This window comes from Scyliorhinus torazame, chromosome 11 (genome assembly GCF_047496885.1).
Source record: "Scyliorhinus torazame isolate Kashiwa2021f chromosome 11, sScyTor2.1, whole genome shotgun sequence".
Taxonomy (NCBI): Eukaryota; Metazoa; Chordata; class Chondrichthyes; order Carcharhiniformes; family Scyliorhinidae; genus Scyliorhinus; species Scyliorhinus torazame.
This window is the reverse complement of record NC_092717.1, coordinates 142794068-142821808: the sequence shown is the minus strand read 5'-3', so window position 1 is coordinate 142821808 and position 27741 is coordinate 142794068. Positions and strand designations below refer to the sequence as shown.

The 27741-nt window shown below is 49.4% G+C and overlaps 1 protein-coding gene across 4 annotated transcripts in view; it reads right to left on the bottom strand.

Moving 5' to 3' along the window:
- Positions 1–27741, bottom strand: part of ccdc178 (coiled-coil domain containing 178) — a 564802-nt gene that overhangs the window by 433312 nt on the left and 103749 nt on the right. For all 4 annotated transcript variants that reach the window (XM_072467843.1, XM_072467841.1, XM_072467840.1 and 1 more), the window contains 3 exons: positions 18592–18728; positions 18333–18516; positions 2640–2702 (listed from right to left, as the gene is read on the bottom strand). In XM_072467843.1, coding sequence (XP_072323944.1) covers positions 2640–2702; positions 18333–18516; positions 18592–18728 — 384 coding nt within the window. The remainder of the gene's footprint in view (positions 1–2639; positions 2703–18332; positions 18517–18591; positions 18729–27741) is intronic.

Below are 27741 nucleotides of genomic sequence, written 5' to 3'. Positions count from 1 at the left end.
CCGTGCTCTGCAGTATATCCCCCAGAGAGTCTCATGCTTTGTATTGGTCTGCTGTGCCCTCCACAACTTGGCACAGAAGTGGGGCGACATGCTGGAGGAGGAGGAGGCGGCGGAAGGACACATGGCCCGGTCTGAGGAGGAGACGGACCAGGAGGGGCTGGAGCACGAACTCGGGGAGGACATACGATAGCAGCTGGAGGAAGGAGGATAGGCGGTGGCGAGTGTCTGGCATGCCCAGAGGGCCCCCCAATGACAACCCTCCCTACCCACACCCCCCCCCCCAATCCTCTCCCTGACTACCCTGTTCCACTCTCCCAGGGCCTATGTTGGCACTGTCAGCAGGTCAATATAGTCAGGAGAGTGATGATAACCCACCGTGAGGTAAGCTCTGATGCTCCTCAGTTTATGCCAAAGTCTGACTGCTGTCTTTCTGCTGACAGTGCACACACACTCATCACCTGCCCATGGTCTGCATTGGGGGGAGCGCATGGAGCTGCAGGGCCCTGGCCAATTTACTGGTATCACTGGCGTCGCAGTGCCACACTGTTGAGATGTACCGGTTTCAGGAGGGGGGGGGGGGGGGGGGGGGAGATTCGGATGAGGTGACGTCACCTTCCTGGTGGAAGACACTGGGTCGGCCTCCAGCGCTCCCTCCTCCTGGATGGTCCCCGTTGGGCCCTGGAGGACTCCATGGGATGGAGAAGCAGCTGGACTGAGCTCCAGAGGCCACTGTGTCACCCGGTTTAGCCAGTCCTGGCACCTCCCCGTTGTCTGCACCATGGTGTTGACGCCCTCAGCAGTGCTCCTCAGTGACTAGGTCATGCTTTGCAGTGCCTCGCCAATGTCTACCTGCGTCTGGACGCGTCCCTCAGTGACAGGGACATGCTGTTGAGACCCGCAGCAATGGTTGACACAGGCTGAGCCATGCCTTGAATACCACCATGACGCTGGCCTCATACTGCAGTCTTTCCACTGCAATCGCCACCATAGCTGTGCTGGACTCGGTGCTACGCATTAGTGGCATCATCTCCTACACCCGGAACCTTTGGGACTCCTCCAATCAGCTATGCACTCGCCTCCTGAATCTCACGGCCAGGTCCTAGCATTGTCATCAGCTCTGGGATAACCTTGCCCAGAGGCTCGGCATCTGATTGGGACTCAACTGAGTCCTGGGATCCAGCAGATCTCCAACATGCTTGACACATTGGGGGGTGGTCTATGGCAGGTGACATGTGCACCACCACTGGGCATGGAGGGCTTGTGCCGGTGGGTGGCAGGGTGTGCTGGGCACTGATGCCGTGGGGAGGTGCGAAGTGTGGCACGGCGACGCCAGTGACACCAATAAGTTGGCCAGGGCCCTCCGCCTCCATGCGTTCCCCCCCGATGCAGACCATGGGCAGGTGATGAGTGTGCGTGCACTGTCAGCAGAAAGACACCTCGCCAACTTGTGTGAGGGTCGGTGTTGGGGGTGACAGTGCAGGTGGTCGGAGAGTGACAGGTGGAACTGATGCCAGGGGGCCGGTGTTAAATTTACCCTTGCGGCCCGGTGGAGGTCGTTGGTCTTCTTGCTGCACTGGATGCCGGTCTTCCTGGTCACAATGTCCGAACTGACAGCCACTGCCACTGCTTCCAAGGCGGCATTGGCGGCCCTGTTGCTAGTCCTCCGACCCCCTTGGGAGAACCCCTCCACGATGTCCAGCAGCCTGGCCAGGTTGACATTCCCGAAGCATGAAGCAGGTCTATGTGGTGCCATGTGCTAATTCAGAGCTGGTTCGGAGGGGACGGTTTATGAGCACCTCCCCCTTGTTAGCGGGGAGCTGCCGTGCACGGTCCAGACAAATCAGCTGGCAGGAATGGTAATGCTCTGGGGACCCAGGTTCAAATTGTACATGGCAGATATTGAAATTTGAATTCAATAAAAATCTGGAATTAAAAGTTTGATGATGACCATGAAACCATTGTCAATTGTTGTAAAAGCCCTTCTGGTTTACTGATACCTTTAGGGAAGGAAATCTGCCATCCTTACCTGGTCAGCCTGTGATTCCAAACCCATAGCAATATGGTTGACTCTTGACTGCCCTCTGAAATGGCCCAGCAAACCACTCAATTCAAGGGAAAATATGGATTGGCAACAAATGCTGGCCTTGCCAGCAACATCCCATGCCATGAATTAATTTTTTTAAAGTGCCTCATTTTATCTCTGCTGCTAATTTACCTATTGCAGCAGGAGGCCTATGCCAGGTGAATAGCCCAGTAGCTTTTACTTTGTGGGTTGGTGTCAGGAACCTCCTCTGAGGTCCCCAAAGCCCATTGGAAGCACATCACATCACCAAAGTCATAACCCCCCCCCCCACACACTTTAATCTCATCCCCCCGCCCCCAGCGAAACCTTCCCAGCCTCCCTCCAACCTCTGAAACCCGACCCTGCAGATCTCTGGTCGGGGTCTGCCAGACAAGCAAAGTTTGCATCAAACAGCCTACTGTGGCTGGTTTTGAAGATGCATGGTTCATTTAGGAGTTATCTGGTCACTTTTGACATATGGCCTCATTGTATGTCAGTGCAGGTGAAGAGATATTTATTTCTGCAAGCATTAAAAACATTCATCTTCAGCCTTATCAGAATATCATAGGACATTTACCTGAAGTTTTGCTCGCTGTATCAGTGCATCTTTGATCATTTTCTTTAATTTTTCTATCTCAGCCTAATGAACAAAAAATAAAGTTTAAAAACAGATGGTAAACAGTCTAACCTAACTGCAATGAACTTTCAATGGTAACAACTCACATTTCTTGAAATTACTGAAGCATATCTACTAAAACTCAATACACCAATAGAGTATGTACATTAGTCTGGCAATGTAGTTGATCATCACACAAGTGGGACTGCCCGATTCTGACACACACTTTAACTGATGGCAGTGCTGTTGACAATAAAAAACAGCTTCAACAATCCTGAAACAATGTTGCTGCATGACGTGTTGGGTTCCAGGTGATATGAATGATGAAATGAAGCTGATTCTTAAAATTGGTTAGTTGACCTGAATGTGGCAGGACATGAAACTTACAATGACAAAGCTCACTCATCTTTGGAGGGTGCTATTCACTACAATTGATAATATTGTGGACAAGGCCTCTCCAACAGCTGCAGGCCATGTTGTGTTTATGTATACTCATGATATTGTTAGGAAGGAATTCTAGGATTTTGACCCATTGACAGCAAAAAAATAGCAATATAATTCCAGGGTAGTATGTGGCTTGGGAGGAGAACTTCCAGGCAGTGATGTTCCAGTGGACCTGCTGCCCTTGGTCTTCTCGGTGGTGAAGGTTGCAAGTTTGGAAGTTTCTCACCAATGGCGACCCTCCAGATGATGATGGAAAGTTCAGTGATGGTAAAGCTGTTGAATGTCAAGGGAGATGATTAGATTCTACTTCCAGGTAGTGGTGTTCCATTTATCTGCTGCCCTTGTTCTTTTAGATAGTCGTGGTTGTAAGTTTGGAAGGTGCTGTCTCAGCAAGTTTGGCGAGTTTCTGAAGTGCATATTGTAGATGGTACTACATCTACAATATGCATCAGTGGTGGAAGGAGTTAATGTTTGTGGATGGGATGCCAATCTGGTAGGCTGCTGCTTTGTCCTGAATAGTGTCAAATTACCTGAGTTTTGTGCAGCCCCCCTCATCCAAGCAAGTGGAGAGTATTCCATCACACTTCTCACTTGGCCCTTTTAAATTGTGGACAGGTTTTGGGAGTCAGGGGGTGAGTTACTTGCCATAGGACTCTGAGCCTCTGACCTGCTCTTGTAGCCACAGTATTTATATGGCTAGTTCAGTTCAGTTTCTAGTCAATGGTAACCCCAGGATATTGATAGTAGGGGATTCAGCAACGGTAATGCCATTGAACGTCAATGGTCATTGTCTGGCACTTGTGTGGCACAAATGTTACTTGCCACTTGTCAGCCAAAGCCTGAATATTGTCCAGGTCTTGCTTCATTTTGATGTGGCCTGCTTTTTGTTAATTCATTCATGGCTGGATCGGCGCAGGCTGGGAGGGCCGAAGGGCCTGTTCCTGTGCTGTAATTTTCTTTGTTCTTTGACTACACAAGCATTTATTGCCCATTCCTTCCTGAAAACCTGCTGTTAAGTGTCAGTGAGCATGGAAAAGCTTGGCTTGGCATGAACTTTGTGTTGTGTTGGGTGCTCTGGATCCGTGGAACACATACAGGCCACCAACATTTGAAATAGTGCAACACTATTTTATTGAATCATTAACTGTTGTAACGTACTCTGACTGTGGGTTAACACGATACTAGCTTTAACTAAAGACCTTTGCCTTGTCCTAACCAGTCGATGCACTCAGCACATGGTGAATGTCTGTGCCACAGGCTGTGAGCTATGTCCTCCTAGCTAGCTGCAGCTCGAATGCGCGGGAACTCTGATGCCCCCTGTCTTTATAGTGCGTGTGCTGTAACTGGTGATTGGCTGCGGTGTTGTGTGTGTTGATTGGTCCCACTGTGTGTCCATCAGTGTGTGTCTGCACCATGATATACTGGTGTATATTATGACACTTTGCACAGGGCTTTGTGCAGAACGTGGAGTCCATCATCTCTTGAGTGGAAGTGGTGGCCAGCTCAATGCGTACCCATGTAGACCCAACCTTGATATATAGTGTCAGATGGCTGACATCTCAGCTTTCACTGCACCACAAGTAGCTTCCCCAAGAGGTTGGAGTGCTGCAGTTGAAACTCAGGTGAAAGTATGCAAGCTCATCTTGCTTAGCCGATTGCCATGGTAGCTGTGGATACCAATGTTAAAATGAGTTTGCAAGGTCTCAGTAGTACAACAATCTGTCCTCCAACACATTACTAGGATTGCTGAGGTGAAGTTCTGGGGCAGTTGGCAGTGGTTCTGTGGAGCACAAACCAGTTGTCATCTCTCAGGGTGACCGCACTCTGCCAACAATCTTGCTGTTGCTTGTCAACTTGCCAACACAGACTTGTGCCTCTATGATGTGATGATGCAGTCCCAAGCCAAGCTTTCTAGCGCCAGAGCTGTTTGAGGTAATCCTCCCAAGGCCATCTGCTGTCTCATCCACTGAAAGGCAGTAGCTCTCCAGAGACAAACTGCAGCTGCTGGGGGTAGCACTGTGTTGCAGCACTGGATCAGGTAGACACATAGAAGACAGACAATAAGTAAATGCACAAAGGTGATTATTTGGGACCTGCATATGCAATATTGTAGGTTTCATTAATAAATAGAGCGCGATTTTGAATACACCCTCCCCACCCTTCCCATGCGATGGGTTTAATGGCGGAAAGGTAGGAGAATGTGGCAGGAGCTCCAAAATTGGTTTCCCACTGGAGTAAAATGACAGCAGGATCTTCCGCTCACAGTCATGGCAGGTCACAATTCCCACCAGAGGTCACCGTGAAACCAATTTGTATCCCGCTAATGGGATGCAGATGAAGGCCTATCAGGAATCGTCCCCTCATGCAAGATCGTCTGCGACATCAATGGGAAATCATGCCAGTCCAGAATACATCATGACCAACATGGTGTGTAACTGTCAGCATTTAGCTGAAGAAGGCTTTCAAAGGTGGTGGTGTCGTGGTATTGTCGCTGGACTAGTAATCTAAAGACCCAGGGTAATTCTCTGCGAACCCAGGTTTGAAACCCACCGTGACAAATGATGAAATTTGAATTCAATAAAAGCAAGCCTGGAATTAAAAGTCGAATGATGCCCATGAAATTATTGTCGATTATTGTAAAAACCCATCTGATACATTAATGACCTTTAGGAAAGGAAATCTGCCGTCCTTACCTTGTCTGACCTACATATGACTCCAGAACCACAGCAATGTGACTCTTAAACGTCCTCTGAAATGGCCTAGCAACCAGTCCAAGGGCAATTAGGGATGGGCAATAAATGCTGATTCAGCTATCAACAACCAAATACCATGAATTATTTTTTAAACAAAATGCAGAGATAATGGAAGCCTCCAGCGACCGGACTCTGGAACATCAGACGCAGCACTGGATGGATGAAGCATCAAACAAGTGAATCTTCTCTGCGCAGCCTCCAGGAGGTGTTCTTTTCAGTGCAGCAACTTCTCCCAGGGCTTGGATTTTCGACCAACAATTTCTTCCAGGGTTTGGATGTTCATGTAGCAGTTGTTAGGCTGCAGAACGTACTGCTGAGCAATGGGCATCTGTTATCTAATCTAAGGAGGGGGGACGTCAGGTAGAAGAGATGGGGCAGGTGTCCAGGCTGAGACGGTGGCAGGAGAGGTAAAGAGTTGAGGAAAGAGAAAAATTTAATAGGGGATTTGCAAGGGTAAGTTGGTATGGAGAAGGAGGGTGGGAAGGGTCATGTTGGCTTGCGGGAGGGGTGGTGGGACTTGTGCAGGTGTGAAAGGGCATGGAGGGCTTGTGAAGAGGTATGAATGAACATGGGAGGGGCTACTGATGGGAAAGGTGTTCAGAGGGAGGAGTGAATGGAGAATCCTGGGGTGGGGAGCATTTCGAGAGTACCGGTGGTAGGAGGGGATGGTGACTCGGTCGCACGGTAGCACAGTGGTTAGCACAGTTGCTTCACAGCTCTAGAGTCCCAGGTTCGATTCACGGCTTGGGTCACTGTCTGTGCGGAGTCGGCACGTTCTCTCCGTGTCTGCGTGGGTTTCATCCGGGTGCTCTGGTTTCCTCCCACAGTCCAAAGATGTACAGATGAGGTGGATTAGCCATGATTATCATAGAATTTACAGTGCAGAAGGAGGCCATTCGGCCCATCGGGTCCGCACCGGCTCTTGGAAAGAGCACCCTACCCAAGGTCAACACCTCCACCCTATCCCCATAACCCAGCAACCCCACCCAACACTAAGGGCAATTTTGGACACTAAGGGCAATTTATCATGGCCAATCCACCTAACCTGCACATCTTTGGACTGTGGGAGGAAACTGGAGCACCCGGAGGAAACCCACGCACACACGGGGTGTGCAGACTCCGCACAGACAGTGACCCAAGCCGGAATCGAACCTGGGACCCTGGAGCTGTGAAGCAATTGTGCTATCCACAATGCTACCATGCTGCCACGGTAATTGCCCTTAGTGTCCAAAAAAGGTGAGGCGGGGTTACTGAGTTACGGGGATAGGGTGGAGCATCGACTTAAGTGGGGTGTTCTTTCCAAGAGCCGGTGCAGGCACGATGGGCCAAATGGCCTCCTTCTGCACTGTAAATTCTATAAATTATATGACAATTAAAGGGGATAGTGGAGCAGAAGGGAGGGAACACAGGGTGCATTGTTTGAGGTGGCATTGAAGGCTGCGGTCCCCTAACACTTCCTGTAAATGCTCCTCTGAAATCTGCAGCAGGGATGGAGGCAGCGTGCTCATCCACTGGCCCAGATACTTTGAATGACCTTGCCAGCTGTCCTCTGGAAACTCAAAGACTGGAGATCTCCTACTTACTTTGATGGTCCTGCTTTGGGGAAGCTGTTCACTCTGCGGTGGTTGAGGAGGAGGTTGGAGGGGTCACAGGAAAAGGGATTCAGAAAAACCAGACACCATCACAAGATTCAGAGTGGATGTCCTCTGGTGTCCAATTGCTGTTGCTCCTCCTCCCTTTGGGTGCCTGAAGACCCCGTGCTTGACTCCTTGATGGGAAAGGCACACTTGGAGGAATGTGGAGGTGCTCTGTTTCCACTTGCATAACTCACCCATGGCTACCATGATAGAGTACAGGTCTGCTTCAGCCTTCGTCAATTTTAGGTTTTCTGGTGGCACCTATAAGTGAGATGGGGAGACCAAGTGATTGGACCAAGCAACCAATATGGAGGAGATTTCCACCTGGAGTTTTCCATGACATGCATGAATCTTTACTGGATGGCGGATGCAAGCCAATCTCTCCAGCTCTGAATTTCCGGCGGCCTCCATGGTGGGAAACATTTGCGGTCTCTGTCCCCGCTATGAGGCTTGGCCCTGGAACAAAACATTCTGCCCTTGGTTTGGGATGTTTTGAGTTGTGGTGGCTTTTATCTAATTTATTTAAAAATATATTTTAATTCAAATTTTAACATTTTAACAATCACACAACACAACATTTGCAACTGAAGTAACCCCGAAGCAACCCCCCCCCCCCCCCCCCCCCCGCCCCCCGCCCCACCTACTGACAATTAGCTGTCCAAAATGTAATATAACTAGACCCAATCTCTTGTGGAACTCCTCACTCATCCCCCTCAAGGCGAATTTCACCTTTTCCAAACACAGGAACTCCATTAAATGCCCCAGCCACGCCGAGGCAGAGGGTGGAGAAGCTAACCTCCACCCCAATAGAACACGCCTGCGAGAGATCAGCCAGGCAAAGGCTAACATATCTGCCCCCGCACCCGTCTGCAACTCTGGTAAGTCCGACACCCCGATATGGCCCCCATATGGGCTCCAAGTCCACATGCAAGATCGGCAACATGGTGCTAAAGAACGACCGCCAAAATTTCTCCAACTTCGGGAAGGACCAGAACATGTGCACATGATTGGCTGGGCCCTCCCGCACCGCTCACGCACATCCTCCACCCCTTCAAACAACCGGCTCATTCTTGACTTTGTCAGCTGCGCCCTCTGTACCACTTTTAACTGAGCCAGCTCCAGTCTCGCACACGAAATTGAGTCATTCACCCTCCACAGCATCTCATACCAAACCCTTCCTCCCACTTGCCGTTTACCCCCTCCTGCTCCAATAACCTCCCATCGATCGCCAAGACAATCCTCCCCCTCCCCAACCTCATCCACCGACAACGAGGAGGGCGGTGCCACTGGGAAGGCCGGGCAGATCTTTTTTACAAAATCCCGCACCTGCATATACTTGAATCCCTTCCCCGGGGTGGCCCCATATTTCAACTCCAGCTCCTCCAAGGTTGCAATCGACCTATATAAACAAATCCTTTACTTCCACCAGCCCTCGTTGCTCCCAACCCCGAAACCTCGCATCCATCACCCCAGACTCGATCCCGCGATTCCCTCAGATCGACATCATCATTGCCCCCGCCCCCAATTTAAAGTGCTTCTGAAACTGCCTCCAAATTTTCAACATGGCCACCATCACCAGGCTATCCATGTAACCTCCCTGGGGTTAACAGGAGCGGCACCATTGCCAGCGCCCACAACCCCGTCCCCTTACAGAAACCAGCCTCCAACTTCACCTATGATGTCTCCGACTCACTACTCCAACCCCGCACCTTCTCGTTGTTGCCGTTTTTCTAATCCTTGCCACTTTCTCCATCCCACTGGCTCCCCATATAAATTACAAAATCAACCTCCCAGCCCCATGAAAAATGCCTTTGGTCGGAAGACCGGCAGACACTGGAACAAGAATAAGAGCCGTGGCAAAATGTTCATCTTGACCGCCTATACCTGGTCAGACAATGATAGAGAGAGACTCAGCAAATCCTCCTTAGGCCTGCTCACCACACTTGTAAAGTTAGGCTTGCGGAGTCGAGTCCAGTCCCATGCCATCTGCACTCCCAAATACCTAAAGTGGATTAGCTCCACCTGAAATGGCAACCCCCCACCCCCCCGGAGGGGACACTACAATACACTTACTTTTCCCCAAATTTAACGTGTACACTGAAAAAGCCCCGAATCTCTTAAGCAACCCCATTAGACATATACAGCAGCAAATCATCCACATACAGGGGCCCCCTATGTTCCAACCCCCATCCCTCCTTGTCCCATTTTTCCAAGAACCTCAGTGTCATAATATCCACTCATGTATATAATGAGATGCAGACAGGCAGTGATTGACACACAGGATGACCAGTAAGCACACAACACAGTGCAACCAATCACCAGACAGGACATTACCACTATTAAGCCAGAGGGCACTAGGTTTCCCGCTCTCTCAGGACCCAGTCACTGAGACAGTCATAGTCCACGAGCTAGCAAGTGCAAATACCATGCGGTAGATAGTAAGTCTGGTCAGGCTACTCCAAGGTCTCCAGTCAGTTCAGTATAGTGTCGATCCACAGCTGAATATGTGTATCAGTTCTATCATTGAATAAAACAGTGTTGGATCATCTCCAGTGTTAGACGCCTGTTTCTAGCTTCCCTGCATCAAGTGCAGTCCACATCAAACCTACCTGCCTAACACATCACTCAGTGCTATGGCCAAGGGCTCTATTGCCAGCACAAACAGAAGGGAGGACATAGGCACCACTGCCTCGTTTCCCTCTGCAAAGGAATTCATCTCGTTCATATGCACATTCACCCTCGGGTCCTTGTCAACAACCTCACCCACGCCACAAACTTAGGCCCAATCCCAAAGCCCTCCAATACCGCAAACAAATAGCACCACTGCATGCCTTCTCTGCATCCAACACCACCTCCACCTCCTTCCCTTCCGCTAGAGAGAGCACCACATTCAACGGGCACCGAACATTAAACAACAACTGTTTTCCTCACCCTGTCTGCTTCTCCCCAGTCACCTTCCGGAGGCACCCCTCCAACCTAACTGCCAATACCTTTGCTAAAATCTTCGCATCCAGGTTTGATAATGGAATTGGAATATACGAGCCACATTCTATTGGGTCCTTGTCCTTTTTTAGCAGCAAAGAGATGGATGCCTGTCCCATCATCTCCGGCAGTACCATCTTCGCCACCATATCCTCAAACATCTCCACCAACAGCAGTGCCAGCTTATCCAAGAACTTCTTATAAAACTCCACCAGGAAGCCATCCGGCCCGGTGCCTTCCCTGTCTGCATCTTACCTATCACCACCCGCACTTCCTCCATCCCCACTGGCTCATCCAGCCCCGCCCTCTCCTCCTCTCCCACTACGGGAAACTTCAACTGTACCAGAAACGCCCTCATGTCTGATTCATCTTCCGGAGGCTCCGACCTATACAACTCCTCAAAAACTTATTCACCTGTTCTGGTGCAAACACCCCGTCCTATCCTGAACCCGAACAATTCATGGCCGCCTGCCGGCCTAGTTGGCCCGCCAACAAGCGACTGGCCCTTTCCTCATACTCAGATACAACCCCTTTCGCCTGCCTCAACTACCGAATCGCCTTTCCCGTGGACAAGTCAAACCTCACCTGCAGCTCCTCACCAGAGGCTCCAAGTTTGTATCCTCCACATGCCTTCCATCCACTTCCAAAACGTCCTCGATCAACCGTTTCCGCTCCTCTCTTACTTCCCTATACACCTGCGTCTTGAACGAGATAACCTCACCCCTCACTACTGCTTTTAACGCTTCCCACACCACCAACAACAGCACCTCCCCAACATAATCTTAAACCCAACATAATCTTCAGTTACCCTGCCCATTTTGGTGCAAACGTTTGGGTCTGCCAAAACTCCCACATTCAGCCTCCAGGCTAGCCTCTGTGCTGGCCCCTTCTCCAGGACCATGCCCACCAACTGCTCCTTTCCCATCACAAAAAGACCTATTCTCGAATACACGTTGTGTGCCGGTGAGAAAAACAAATACTCCCTTTCCCCTCAGACGTAAGAACCTTCCCCCTGCAGCCTCACTTGATCCTTCACCCTCAAATGAGTCTCCTGCACATCAGCTTTCAAACTCTTTAGCTGCAAGAAAACTCTTGCTCGCTTCACTGCCACTCCTCTCCCCCTTCAGCCCTTGCACGGTCCACGTCACCACCCGGACTAGGCGTCTCTCACCCCATTCACCCCTCCTGTCAGTCATTACTACTCATCCAAGTCTTGCCCCATGGGCAGGCCCTCGCCTACCCTTAGTCGCCGCCATCCCCTTAACCTTCCCCCTTCGCAGAAATCCCCACCACCACTTCCTCTCGAAACCACCTCTCCCATCCCCTCCACCATTCACACCTTCCAGGCCCATCGAAACCTGGTCATACAGGTTCCAACGACTGCAGCCCCTCCCCCAATCTCACTCCCGTTCACCAGCAAATTTATGTTTGCTAGCACGGTGATCCCTGCACAGCTGCCTCCCCCACACCAAAACAATCACCAACATCAATGCCCCCTCACACCCAACCCTTCCAAACTCCCCAGCACAATCCAGTATCTTAAACCCCTAATCCCCAAAAACCCTACAGATTCCTACCAACATCCCCAAACTATCCCAACCCAAACACCCCTTACACAAAAGCATAAAATAAACAGCAATAATGAGAAAGAACAACGGGCTGGATTCTCTGCCCCGCCACATTTCTGTTTCACCCCACCGACAGGATGCTCCGTTGGGAAACCCCCAGGCTGCTGGCAAAATGGAGCATCCCGCCGGCGGAGAATCCAGCCCAACATAACAGAAAAGCAGAACAAAAACCATCAAAACCGAAACTCAGTCCAGTCCCAAGCCTTCTGTCTTCACGCCTCAGTCTTGAAATAATAGTCTCTGCTGGTTAGACCACATCAAACCGCACGTTGCGTTGTACAACACCGCCTTCTCACGACAAAAGGCCGCCTGTCTCCTCGTCAGCTCCATCGCGAGATTCTGGTGTACACATTTACCGCTCCCTTCCCACATCACCTCTCATTTCGCCTTCGCCCATCTCAGCACCTTCTCCTTCACCTGATAACTGTGGAAACAAACAATCACAGCTTGCTGTGGCTCATTCGTCTTTGCTTTTGGCCAGAGTGACCGTTGGGCCCTATCCAACTCATAGAGGGCGGGTATTTCCCCATCAGCTTGGCAAACATCTCCGCAAAGTACTCTGTAGGCCTCCGGCCCTCCAGCCCCTCCGGCAAACCGACGATCCTCTAGTCCTGCCTATGACATGACAGGTCTCCTGCGGATGGTCTCCCCAGAAATGATAGAAATCCCCCTCTGACTTGAGTTGATGCCCCATCTTTTTCCTGGTACTTTGACTCCGGTCCAGTCCCAAGGACTATCTCTGCTTCTCTGCTGTACTTGTTGATCCTGATGCACACCTCACGGCCATACCACCCCCTACTTGGTTAACCTCCCCTTCAGCCATGTTTTGGAGCTCAGTGGCACCGTTTCAGGCTCATTCCGTCACCTGAGCTATCCCGATCACTTTTTCCAACGTTGTAGTGGTTTCAGGCAGGAGCATCTTCTGGATATTAATGGATCCAAAAACCAGCTGGTCGCACAACACGTCACTAAGCGTAGTCCCAAACTCTCAGTGCTCAGCGAGATGGCGAAGCTGAGCTATGACAGAGGAGACAGACTCTTCAACAAGCAGTCAACAAAGGGGTTTATTGATGAAAGGCAAGGGCAGTTAAATAACAGGCACAGAACATTATATGACTCTTCAGCTCCAGAGCCCACACTGCTTGGAATCCTGCTCCCAAGGCCCTGCACAAACTCCCTGATGGCTGGGATTCACCCGCTCCTGCACGATTGGCCCTGAGGTGGTCTGTGGAGCACACCTCCGTAAAGGGGCTGTGCTACTAAATGCTCAATTAGCGACTATCACAGTATCCTCTTGATCTTAATGCTAAAATAAAAGTCACCCCAGTTCACCTTGATGGGTAAGGAGCTGCGGAGGATGGTGAAGAGTAATAGAGGGCTGAGAGCAAAAGTGGTGCACCTGGAGAACAGCCCTGAACTGCAGCACAGTGGTTAAAACTGCTGCTTCACAATGCCAGGGACTCAGATTCGATTCTCGGTTTGGGTCACTGTTTGTGCAGAGTCTGCATGTTCTCGCCATGTCTGCGTGGGTTTCCTCCATGTGCTCCAGTTTCTTCCCACAAGTTCCGAAAGACGTGCTTGTTAGGTGAATTGGACATTCAAAATTCTCCCTCAGTGCACCTAAACAGGCGCCGGAATGTGGCGACTAGGGGATTTTCACAGTAACTTCATTGCAGTGTTAATGTCAGCCTACTTGTGACACTAATAAAAATTATTATTACTTTTACGCCTCAGGATCCTTCCAGGGCTCGAACAGGCATCTCACAGGCTACAGCCCACAGTGCATCTGACAGGTCACGAATGCCCTGTTTGCCCGGGCAGAAAACTATATTGACTTTGACATGGACCAAGCCCAACAAGATGCCCAGACAGCAGGATTCTCTGCCATCACCGGGATGTCCCAGGTCCAGGGTTTGCTTTACGCGCACCAGGCCAGCTGGGAGTACCCCACATTAAGAGGAAGGGATTCCACTCCCTGAATATCCAGATAGTGTGCAACCACCACATGCAGATTATGCATATGAAAGCACGCTTCCCAGGGCATGTGCACAACAGATACATCCTGGGGCAGTCAGGCATCCCCAACCTCTTTGTGGACCACCCCAGGATAGCCGGTTGGCTCTTGGGGGATTAGGGGTATCCGCTGAGGACGTGGTCTACGACCAATGTAACGAGACCCATGTGTGCATCGGACTGCTCAAAATGCAGTTCCAATGCCTTAACCGCACCGGTGGTGCCCTCAGTACACCCCCTGGAGGATCGCCCATTTTGTGCTGGTCTGTTTTGTCCTCCACAACCTGGCACAGCAGCGGGGCGACGTGTTGGAGGTGGGAAATGAGGAACATGTCCTCCTCCTCGGTGGCCACAAGGAGGAGGAGGACGTGGATATGAGGAGGCGTTGAACCAGCAGGGGCTGGAGGACGTTTGCGGCGGGAGCCGGAGGACCAGCCGGGCTGCAGGACAGGCAGCAGTGGCGAGAGTCCGGCAAGCCCGGAAGGCCTGGAGACCCTCGTACACACCCGCTTCACATAGGCCGTGGTCTGGTCCGTCATCGGAGAGATAGGCCAAGAGTTCGGAGGTCCGCCCGCATTGTGGAAGAAGTGACAGAGACGTCATACCTGCAAGGTGAAGTGTTTTTAATGTTTCACAAGTTTCCAACAATGCACCACTCTCACGGATGGCACCGCCCCACTTTCCCCACCCTCCCTTAACCCCTACCTACACCACCCCTTTCCCCGGTGTACTCAGTGATCCTCGATGTGCTTAGCCTTCCTTGCTCTACTGCTACATCTAGGTGAGTCCCCAGGATGCACATCAGAGGTGAAGGCAGCCAGCTGCTTATCACATCCTGTGGCCCTCGATACCTCAATGCCACTGGTGGGCATCCTCTGGGGCCAGAGGGCTCTGGTGCACATGTCGGCTGCACATGTCCTGAGTGCAAGATGCGGCGTTGTCAGAGGGGTGGAACTTGGGGGAGCCAGTGGCCACTAACCCCACGCCAGGTTGGCACACGGCGCCCCCTCCACCCAGTTGGTGCCCAAAGAGACCCGGGGTTCACCTCGAAACGGAGTGGCAGCTGGTTTGAGCCCCAGTTGCCCCTGTATAATCTGGCTCTGCCAATCATGCCGGGTCCCCAATGTCTGCACCATGGTGTCATGCCCTCAGCGATGCTCCTCAGTGATTGGGCCACGCTCTGCAGTGACTTGGCAACGCCTAACTGCGACTGGGACAAGCTCCACAGTGCCTTGGCCATCCCCATTTGAGAGCGGGACATATCCCGCAGCGCCTCATCAAGCCTGGTACTGGGTCACGTTCCCTGCGAGTTGGACATTCTGCCTAGACCCTTAACCACGGCCGTTACTAACTGCGCCACGTTTTGGACACCTCCACTAATGCTGCTGACATCGTGCACCAGGCGCTCCACTGTGGTCGCCACCCTAGCAGTTTTGGCCTTGCTGCAATGCATTGCCGGCGACATCTCCTGTGCTCCTAGCCTCTGGGATTCCTCCAATTGGCTATGTACCTGCTGGAGTGTTGCTGACATTTTCCTCACAATGTCCCAGCCGCCCTCCAAGGTCTCCATCAGTTCCGGGGTAGCCTGGTCCATAGGCTCGGCATCTGACTGGGACCCAGCTGGGACCTGGGATCCAGCATCCCTCCGATTGCTGTCTTGCTTGGGCATTACTGCCTCCACCTGATGTGCATCAACGACTTTGTAGTGCTCACCAGAATGTGACGCAGAAGCCTGACCATTAACATTGCTCACCAAGATGAGCAATGGTGAGCACTGCACCATTGTCTCTGTGCTGTTGGAGGGTGGGGATGATAGCTGTGATGCATCTATTGTGGCATCCTCAGAGCTCTTCTCCGAAGTGGTCTCATGAGAGGCAGGGATGGGCCGGCGCCGACGGCTGGAGGACCTGCGGGAGAATGAACATATGGAACACAGAACAGTACAGCACAGAATAGGCCTTTGGCCCTCAATGTTGTGCCGAGCATTGTCCGAAACCAATATCAAGCTATCCCACTCCCTGTCATTCTGGTGTGCTCCATGTGCCTATCCAATAACCGCTTGAAAGTTCCTAAAGTGTCCGACTCCACTATCACAGTGGTCAGTGGGAGGGATGGATCAATCCGTATGGCATTGACAACTCACGTGGGGTGGGGCCCGGTGGTCCCTCAGCTCTGTGGTGTGCGTCGACATCTGCGTTGGTGACCGCTCTGTCCTCGGCCACCCCCGTATGCTACAGGGCCCGTTCCTCGAAGGTCATGAGGATCCTTATTTATGGCACCCCTCCAACAGTCTGGGCCCCCTTCCAGCGATTGTGGGAGAGCATCTCCTGCAGAGAAACAGTGAAGGTATTGTTGGCCACACGTGAAGTTCCCCGTGGTGGTGGATGTGGTGGTGGTGGTGGGGGGAGAGGAGAATGCGGCCTGGTGTCAACTCACCCATGCGGCCCTGTGTAGGGCATGGACCTTCTTGCGGCACTGGAGGCCAGTCCTTCTGGTCATGCTTCCCGAGGTGACAGCTGCTGCCACTTCATCTCAGGCAGCACTGACTGCCCTGTGGCTCACCCCCCTAGGACCCTCAGGGGAACAGGACATACCTCCTGCTGGTTGGGGATGGCTGTGCAAGGTCTGTTTGGGTGATTCCTGACCTTGTTAATGGGAGGCTGGCGAGCGCAGTCCCGGTGAATCGGCTGGGAGCCTTCATTTATGGCATGAAGCCCGTGGGGCTTCCTTAAGCGGACCAATTAATGTTGTACTGCATTGCCGACTTCGCCGGTGATGTGACCATCAATTCACACGAGACAGACAGTAGAAGTGAACAGTGGCTTTCATCAACTAGAACAGTGCCTGCCTGCGACTGCTCTGCACTGAGAGCCGCCTACAGGGCAGCTGCTCTATATACCTCCCCTCAAGGGGGTGGAGCCAGGGGCGGGGCCCACAAGGGCACCAACATGATACAAGCAGTGTAATACAATACAATGGTCCATAGGTGGAGCCCACAAGGGCAACAACATAGTACAATGCAATACAGTGGTGAATGGTTGCCATAATACGTTCACCACACCGGGTCGAGTGCCTGGAAGCTCGCGGCAGTTGCCGCTCACTACCGCACTTCGAAATCTTTCTGGAGAATAATAATAATAATCTTTATTAATGTCACAAGTAGGCTTACATTAACACTGCAATGAAGTCACTGTGAAAATCCCCCAGTCGCCACACTCCGGCGCCTGTTCGGGTACACAGAGGGAGAATTCAGAATTTCCAAATTACCTCACAGCAAGTCTTTTGGGTCTTGTGGGAGGAGACCGGAGCACCCGGATACCCACGCGAACAGTGACTCAAGCCGAGAATCGAACCTGGGACCCTGGGTGCTGTTAAACAACAGTGCTAGCCACTGTGCTACCATGCCACCAAATCACGCCCTCTGCTTCACTCTCTCTTGCTCTTTTATTTGCTGGCTCCGATCTCGCTCTTTCCTTTGTTCTTTTACATCTCGGTTCCACTCTCGCTATTTCTTGCATCGCGATTGCTCCCGGCTCTGTTCTGAATCTCACTTATACTTGTTTTTGTTTTATCTTCCCGGCTTCGCTCTCGCTCTTTCCTGTGTTCTTTTATCTCCCAGCTCCACTCTCACTCTTGCAAATTCCACTCACTTCTCAAACAAATTGTCTCACAGGCTGTAGTCAGAACCATGATGGGCCGCATGTTGTCCACCACTGGGCTAATCCATGTTAGGTGGCAAATCATTTTGCACACAAGGGGATTATCAAAATATCTGAGAGCAGATTACCACTTTGGAAATATAGAGATGAATTCAGTCAAAATAGGAACAAAACTACTTTATTATCACCAATGAAAATAAAAAGGTAAAGCTGGAGCAAGACTTTTATCTACTTGCTGGTAAGTAAGCATCTATATGTTATGTAACTTTTAAAACTTAAATTAATTGAATTCTACACTCTATGCAATGAGCTCTTTTCTTTAATTTTTGCCATTGACAAAGGCAGAATATCACAAATAGATTCAACCGAGTTGCAAAGTTGTAATCTAAAATTAGAAATATTGCTCAGCCGGGATTTATCTTAATCATAGTCAAATTTTTGATGTACCACAATCATTCAACCAAACTTTTGGATTATAAATGATTTTAGCACTAATCTACTGAAACAAAATGTTCTGAGGTTTGTATCAACTACTAACCTTCATTTGATCTTCCTGATCGGCCACTGTCTTTGTCAACATCGACAGCTTTGCTCTCACTGCATTTTGACTCCTCTCCACTTGGGTGCGCTGTTTCCTTATGCCGTTTAGCTTGCCATTATTAAGTTTGAAAGCTTCTTGCAATTGCCGGATTTCCTTCTTGATTTTATTTCTTTCCTGCCGACTTTAACAGATATACTTTCAATTAAAAAACATTTATATACCGATGATTGAATAAAAATCAGATTAGTTCACAAACCTTGCTTTAATGTCATTGTTGAAGACTTCAATCTGCAATTCAATTTTGTTGTTTGTGTTCCCCAAATATGTAAGGGTGCGTAGTTTTTTGTCATGTACTTGTCCTTGTTCTGATAATTCATAGTTTCCAGTTTGTGTCTACATAAACATGAAATAGATAGATTCACCCCAATCAGAAGTCAGAGCAAAGCATACGACCAGCAGGAAATCCATTAAGGAGTTAATCATTCATTGCATAATGTCCACATAAAAGAGAATGAACATTTTTATAAAAGCAAGTTCCAATTACTTATTTAGCACATTTCAAATTTTAATACTTAAAATAAGTTACTCAATTATCAATTTTCTTTTGGCCAAAATGCTGGCCAGTTTCACACTAATGGACTGTGCCAGAAGGGGTAAGGAATGGGTTGTAATACCACTAATTACCAATTTTGACGTGTGATCAGAAGGAAACTAAGCATTTGATAATCTCATGGTATGGGGGGAAAGTTATTAGTGGGAGAGTCATCACAGTCAGCTCTGGTGCACCTTTTGGAAATCAGCTTAGTTAATTTGTGGAGAACTGGAAACAGGTTATCATCTTAATCAGTGACTAACAACAATTTATTTTAGGGAGACAAAAATAATGGAATAAAACATTAAAAAAGAAACAACAAGAAGGATGTAAGTAGAAATAGGAAATTAGGTTAACTGGTTCTTTCCCAGTTAGGGAACAGTGCTGGAGAAACTAGATGCACTTCTGGAAAAACTAGCAGGAATTCAAAGTGTAAAGTGATAAAGAAAAACTAAACATTACAAGAAAATATTGTTGCAGAAGTAAATTTTTGCTTTTCCCCCCATTCCACGCCAGTTTTGTCTGCTCTGAAGACATTCAATGGAATGAGAACCATTTTATGGTTTGATGAGATTTAAAAATGGGCAGGTCATCCATTTTACCAGGTTACAACTTGCATTTATGTAGTGCATTTAATGTAATAAAATGTCCCAAGGCACCTCACAAGAGCATTATCAAATACATTTTTGTACCAAGTCACAAAAGTTGATAATAGGACAGATCAAGGTAGGTATAAAGAATTTTCTTAAAAGGAGAGGAGAGAGTGGCAGAGATACAGAGATTGTAGAAACATTGGAAGGGACAAAGGTTTCGGCCATTCAACCTATTTCACTGTTCCTGGTTGATCTGTATCTTAACCCTGGACACAAGTTGTGGTTCCATAACCCTTAGCACTCCTGACTAACAACAATCTATCAATCTCAGTTTTTATATTATAGTCTCAACAAATTTCAGGTTGCAGATTTTCATTACACTTTGTGCAAAAAAATTGCTTCTTGGCATTGTTCTTGAATGGCTTAGCCATTACGAACGTACCCCCTGATCTGGACTCATCCATCAGATAAAATAGTGTCTCTCTATCTACACTATCAAATCCTTTAAGCATCCTAACAGAAGTGATGTAATTGATGTGTTTACATCAAAGTGAGGAGTGAACTGGCTCCCCTTTATTCATCTTCCTCGGTTGGTGACAACAAAAGTTAAGGTTTCTTTTTCACAAGGATTTGCCTTTTCTATATCAAAATATATATACTATTTATGCAGTGAGCAATAAGGAGCCAATCAAATCATCTTTACTTGAGTTAAAGAAAGAACACATTTATTAGCACTAAATCTCAGGGAATAAAATGACAAAAATGCAATGGCACAAACACAGATATCAGAAATAAGGAAGTTACAGTTTAATAAAAAAAGATAAAAGAATACAATTAAGTGTCCTTAAATTATCCTTGAGGTGTACATTTCTAAATGCTGTGGCCAATTTGGATTAGCTGGTTTTGTGGATGCAGAAGATGCTGCAATTATGAAATCTTGCTTCAATTATGGATTTTTAGAAAGTCTTAATACACTTGTTGCAGCAGAGAGCAGGCAGAGTGCAGATTTTCAGCCTTGTTCCGCCACTGAAAACCTTCTTGACATTCTCTGTATCACAATCTCTCTGTAGTGGCTGGCAGTCTTCCCCTGAATAATTCACCCTTTGTGTATTTACAAGTGGCCGAAATTTGGATTTCGGCGGCAGCGGTGCGCAGGGGCCTTCTTGGAGGTGAGTAGTGAGTTTAAAAACCTTACCTTTACAGGAGCAGCCCTTTGGATTTCGGCGGCAGCGGTGCGCAGGGGCCTTCTGGGAGGTGAGTAGTTAGTTTAAAAGCACTTACCTTTACAGGAGCAGCCCATTGGATTTCGGCGGCAGCGGTGCGCAGGGGCCTTCTTGGAGGTGAGTAGTGAGTTTAAAAACCTTACCTTTACAGGAGCAGCCCTTTGGATTTCGGCGGCAGCGGTGCGCAGGGGCCTTCTGGGAGGTGAGTAGTTAGTTTAAAAGCACTTACCTTTACAGGAGCAGCCCATTGGATTTCGGCGGCAGCGGTGCGCAGGGGCCTTCTTGGAGGTGAGTAGTGAGTTTAAAAACCTTACCTTTACAGGAGCAGCCCTTTGGATTTCGGCGGCAGCGGTGCGCAGGGGCCTTCTGGGAGGTGAGTAGTTAGTTTAAAAGCACTTACCTTTACAGGAGCAGCCCATTGGATTTCGGCGGCAGCGGTGCGCAGGGGCCTTCTTGGAGGTGAGTAGTGAGTTTAAAAGCACTTACCTTTACAGGAGCAGCCCATTGGATTTCGGCGGCAGCGGTGCGCAGGGGCCTTCTTGGAGGTGAGTAGTGAGTTTAAAAACCTTACCTTTACAGGAGCAGCCCTTTGGATTTCGGCGGCAGCGGTGCGCAGGGGCCTTCTGGGAGGTGAGTAGTTAGTTTAAAAGCACTTACCTTTACAGGAGCAGCCCTTTGGATTTCGGCGGGAACCGGAAGTTCGACCTCTGGCAAGTCCCCCCCCCCCAAATAAATTCTGGTGGAGAGGAAACCCGAGACACTACACGTGTAGTGTCTCCCACCCACCCTCCTCCTCTAACCTAATAATAAGACCCATTGGTGTAAGGTAAGTGCCATATTATATTATATATTATTAGCATTGTGCAGGCCAAGGATTGGAGGTGGAGGAGCAGTCTCTGTCCGCGAGAGAACCTGAGAACATCTCAGAAGGTAAGCAAGTGATTTTTACTTTTATACCTTTTTTCAAATTGTGTGTGTCGGGGGGGACAGAAAAGCTGTGACCTGAGTGGCTGGTTGGGATTCTAACCTAATTTTTTTTTTTTTGACTATTTGGGAACTAATTAAACATAACTTAATTATAATTTAGAGGATATCTAAGCCAGAGATCGGAGGATATTATAGTTAGCTATCGCATTTCTATTAGAAATCTAGTGCTAGGAAACAGATAGTTGACAGTAACTTTGTAATTTAAAAAAAAAGTATTTATTAAAAAAAAAAGACAAATTTTAATTTTAATTAATTGACGCAATGTCAGTTAGAGGGGTGCTGTGCTCTGACTGTGAGATGTGGCAGGTCCGGGAGGCTTCCAGCGTCCTGGATGGCTTCATCTGCAGAAAGTGCACCCAACTGCAGCTCCTCACAGACCGCATGGTTCGGTTGGAGCAGCAATTGGATGCACTTAGGAGCATGCAGGTGGCGGAAAGCGTCATAGATCGCAGTTATGTAAGTGTGGTCACACCCAAGGTGCAGGCAGAGAAATGGGTGACCACCAGAAAGGGCAGGCAGTCAGTGCAGGAATCCCCTGTGGTTGTCCCCCTCTCGAACAGATATACCCCTTTGGATACTGTCGGGGGGGATAGCCTATCAGGGGAAAACAGCAGCAGCCAGAGCAGTGGCACCACGGCTGGCTCTGATGTTCAGAAGGGAGGGTCAAAGCGCAGAAGAGTAATAGTTATAGGGGACTCTATAGTCAGGGGAACAGATAGGCGCTTCTGTGGACGTGAAAGAGACTCCAGGATGGTATGTTGCCTCCCTGGTGCCAGGGTCCAGGATGTCTCCGAACGGGTAGAGGGAATCCTGAAGGGGGAGGGCAAACAGGTAGAGGTCGTTGTACATATTGGTACTAACGACATAGGCAGGAAGAGGCATGAGGTCCTGCAGCAGGAGTTCAGGGAGCTAGGCAGAAAGTTAAAAGACAGGACCTCGAGGGTTGTAATCTCGGGATTACTCCCTGTGCCACGTGCCAGTGAGGCTAGAAATAGGAAGATAGAGCAGACAAACACGTGGCTAAACAGCTGGTGTAGGAGGGAGGGTTTCGGTTATCTGGACCACTGGGAGCTCTTCCGGGGCAGGTGTGACCTGTATAAGATGGACGGGTTGCATCTAAACCGGAGAGGCATAAATATCCTGGCCGCGAGATTTGCTAGTGTCACACGGGAGGGTTTAAACTAGTATGGCAGGGGGGTGGGCACGGGAGCAATAGGTCAGAAGGTGAGAGCGTTGAGGGAGAACTAGGGAATATGGACAGTGTGGCTCTGAGGCAGAGCAGACGGGGAGAAGTTGCTGAACACAGCGGGTCTGGTGGCCTGAAGTGCATATGTTTTAATGCAAGGAGCATTACGGGTAAGGCAGATGAACTTAGAGCTTGGATTACTACTTGGAACTATGATGTTGTTGCCATTACAGAGACCTGGTTGAGGGAAGGGCAGGATTGGCAGCTAAACGTTCCAGGTTTTAGATGTTTCAGGCGGGATAGAGGGGGATGTAAAAGGGGAGGCGGAGTTGCGCTACTTGTTCAGGAGAGTATCACAGCTATACAGCGAGAGGACACCTCAGAGGGCAGTGAGGCTATATGGGTAGAGATCAGGAATAAGAAGGGTGCAGTCACAATGTTGGGGGTATACTACAGGCCTCCCAACAGCCAGCGGGAGATAGAGGAGCAGATAGGTAGACAGATTTTGGAAAAGAGTAAAAACAACAGGGTTGTGGTGATGGGAGACTTCAACTTCCCCAATATTGACTGGGACTCACTTAGTGCCAGGGGCTTAGACGGGGCAGAGTTTGTAAGGAGCATCCAGGAGGGCTTCTTAAAACAATATGTAAACAGTCCAACTAGGGAAGAGGCGGTACTGGACCTGGTATTGGGGAATGAGCCCGGCCAGGTGGTAGATGTTTCAGTAGGGGAGCATTTCGGTAACAGTGACCACAATTCAGTAAGTTTTAAAGTACTGGTGGACAAGGATAAGAGTGGTCCGAGGATGAATGTGCTAAATTGGGGGAAGGCTAATTATAACAATATTAGGCGGGAACTGAAGAGCATAGATTGGGGGCGGATGTTTGAGGGCAAATCAACATCTGACATGTGGGAGGCTTTCAAGTGTCAGTTGATAGGAATACAGGACAGGCATGTTCCTGTGAGGAAGAAAGACAAATACGGCAATTTTCGGGAACCTTGGATGACGAATGATATTGTAGGCCTCGTCAAAAAGAAAAAGGAGGCATTTGTCAGGGCTAAAAGGCTGGGAACAGACGAAGCCTGTGTGGCATATAAGGAAAGTAGGAAGGAACTTAAGCAGGGAGTCAGGAGGGCTAGAAGGGGTCATGAAAAGTCATTGGCAAATAGGGTTAAGGAAAATCCCAAGGCTTTTTACACTTACATAAAAAGCAAGAGGGTAGCCAGGGAAAGGGTTGGCCCACTGAAGGATAGGCAAGGGAATCTATGTGTGGAGCCAGAGGAAATGGGCGAGGTACTAAATGAATACTTTGCATCAGTATTCACCAAAGAGAAGGAATTGGTAGATGTTGAGTCTGGAGAAGGGGGTGTAGATAGCCTGGGTCACATTGTGATCCAAAAAGACGAGGTGTTGGGTGTCTTAAAAAATATTAAGGTAGATAAGTCCCCAGGGCCGGATGGGATCTACCCCAGAATACTGAAGGAGGCTGGAGAGGAAATTGCTGAGGCCTTGACAGAAATCTTTGGATCCTCGCTGTCTTCAGGGGATGTCCCGGAGGACTGGAGAATAGCCAATGTTGTTCCTCTGTTTAAGAAGGGTGGCAGGGATAATCCCGGGAACTACAGGCCGGTGAGCCTTACTTCAGTGGTAGGGAAATTACTGGAGAGAATTCTTCGAGACAGGATCTACTCCCATTTGGAAGCAAATGGACGTATTAGTGAGAGGCAGCACGGTTTTGTGAAGGGGAGGTCGTGTCTCACTAACTTGATAGAGTTTTTCGAGGAGGTCACTAAGATGATTGATGCAGGTAGGGCAGTAGATGTTGTCTATATGGACTTCAGTAAGGCCTTTGACAAGGTCCCTCATGGTAGACTAGTACAAAAGGTGAAGTCACACGGGATCAGGGGTGAACTGGCAAGGTGGATACAGAACTGGCTAGGCCATAGAAGGCAGAGGGTAGCAATGGAGGGATGCTTTTCTAATTGGAGGGCTGTGACCAGTGGTGTTCCACAGGGATCAGTGCTGGGACCTTTGCTCTTTGTAGTATATATAAATGATTTGGAGGAAAATGTAACTGGTCTGATTAGTAAGTTTGCAGACGACACAAAGGTTGGTGGAATTGCGGATAGCGATGAGGACTGTCTGAGGATACAGCAGGATTTAGATTGTCTGGAGACTTGGGCGGAGAGATGGCAGATGGAGTTTAACCTGGACAAATGTGAGGTAATGCATTTTGGAAGGGCTAATGCAGGTAGGGAATATACAGTGAATGGTAGAACCCTCAAGAGTATTGAAAGTCAAAGAGATCTAGGAGTACAGGTCCACAGATCACTGAAAGGGGCTACACAGGTGGAGAAGGTAGTCAAGAAGGCATACGGCATGCTTGCCTTCATTGGCCGGGGCATTGAGTATAAGAATTGGCAAGTCATGTTGCAGCTGTATAGAACCTTAGTTAGGCCACACTTGGAGTATAGTGTTCAATTCTGGTCGCCACACTACCAGAAGGATGTGGAGGCTTTAGAGAGGGTGCAGAAGAGATTTACCAGAATGTTGCCTGGTATGGAGGGCATAAGCTATGAGGAGCGATTGAATAAACTCGGTTTGTTCTCACTGGAACGAAGGAGGTTGAGGGGCGACCTGATAGAGGTATACAAAATTATGAGGGGCATAGACAGAGTGGATAGTCAGAGGCTTTTCCCCAGGGTAGAGGGGTCAATTACTAGGGGGCATAGGTTTAAGGTGAGAGGGGCAAAGTTTAGAGTAGATGTACGAGGCAAGTTTTTTACGCAGAGGGTAGTGGGTGCCTGGAACTCACTACCGGAGGAGGTAGTGGAGGCAGGGACGATAGGGACATTTAAGGGGCATCTTGACAAATATATGAATAGGATGGGAATAGAAGGATACGGACCCAGGAAGTGTAGAAGATTGTAGTTTAGTCGGGCAGTATGGTCGGCACGGGCTTGGAGGGCCGAAGGGCCTGTTCCTGTGCTGTACATTTCTTTGTTCTTTGTTGTTTGTTGGTTTTGAGTGGGTCTGTCTCTGGTAGCCATTGTTTTAATATCCTCCCATTCCTCACCAGTTTTGTCTGCTCTGAACACATTTATTTCAATGGAATGAAAATCTGTTGGATTTTACAATGGGCAGGTCATCCATTTCATCCCATTGCAATTTAATTCTCTTCCTTAGACAGTGACAAGTTTTGATGAGTCTTTGATTTGGTTGTTTTTCGCTTCTTGGCATTCCATTTTTAAAGTTTGTTCTCTATCATTTCAAATTGCAAAATTCCCAGTCAGTTAAAAATTAAAAGCCATATTTTCAAAAATAAAGGGGCATTTCCTCATGACACCTCTGCATCGCTGGAGATGAAATGAGATTCAGGCCTCGATCTACCAATGTCGTTGTGCCCGGCTCAGGACTCGACGAAGCTGTTTAATCTTGCGTGAGGCCTCATTACATCTTAGAGATCTAATGAGATCTCGCGAGGTGTCACGATCTGGATCCCACCCACAATGGGCGGAAACAGATTTGCAAATTCAAGTTTGCAAGCAGGTTCACTTGAATATGTTTGCATCGGATTTACCCAAGCCACGGGATCTAACGTTTGTTCCTCAGAGACCTCAAGTGAGCACCTTTAAGCACTGGTCTCTACCAATGTGGACCATGCATACCGGTACTGGGGGGGGGGCTGTCCCAGGAAATCGAGGGCCGCTAGGTGGTCGGTTTCTGGCCAGGTGGTACCCTAACATCCTCTGATGCCACTCAGGGACCATGGCACTGCCAGCCTGGCACCCCAGCAGTGCCACATGGGCAATGCCAGGGTGCCCTGGTTGCACTGCTAGGTTGGCATGGATACTGCCAACTTGAAGTGCCAAGGTGCCTGGGTGGCATCTTGCCCGTGCCAGGGATCAGACCTGGAGATGCCACATTGATCCCCCCACCTGGATAGCCCTGCCAATGCATTCCCGGCTGCAGCGGGCTCCCTGGCTCAGGCGTTGGTCCTCCCAGTGGCACTCACCCATCCTCTGGCTGTGGATATGTCCCTGGACCTGTGTCCTATCCCCTGGGTATTCTGATGTTGGCTGCTGCGTGTGTGGTGTTGCCTCCCGCAGTGTTCAGGCACAGTGTCCAGGCATCACGGGCTGATTGGGATGCTAGGTAATGACTCCCATATGCTACATGGCCCTCCCACCCATGCAAATCCACTTGAGTTTTGTGAAGTGTTCACTTAACCAGCATTGCCAATTCCCTATTACCAATGGCCTTCAGCTTCATGGCCAGAGGCCTGGGCAGTCGGTGAGGTTTATGGGTGGTCAGAGGAGCAGGCAGGCAGAGTCAAGGGTTTCCTCTGGAACGGATACACACAATACAGGGGTTGGCATGGTTACCCTCCCCTGGTTGCCCCTTCCCAGCGCCTTCCCCCTCACCCTCCCATGGCAGCCCACCCTTTGGAGGGTCCTCCACACCCAGCCGAGGGCCCCCCCTCCCCCATCGAGCACTGGGGTGGTACGCCCAGCACCCCCAGACTCTTTGTTTGTGAGCAAAGATGGTTCCTCAACTCCTTGGCTTCCCACAAAAGCCTTTCCACCAGGTTCACAATTTTCAAAAGGGGTACTAATCGGCGCCAGCGTGATCACATGCTGGGGAGGCCACTGAATCACGGGAGGCCATGGATTTGGGGTGTCTCCCATTAATGGTATGGAAATAGTGCTTAGGTAGTAATAATTGGTTTCTCGCCATGCGACGGCAAGATCCTGATTCTGCCTAGGCGAGCAGGTCGGTTGCATCGCAATCTGTTTGGCGCCTGGCACAATTCTCGTTTTCGGC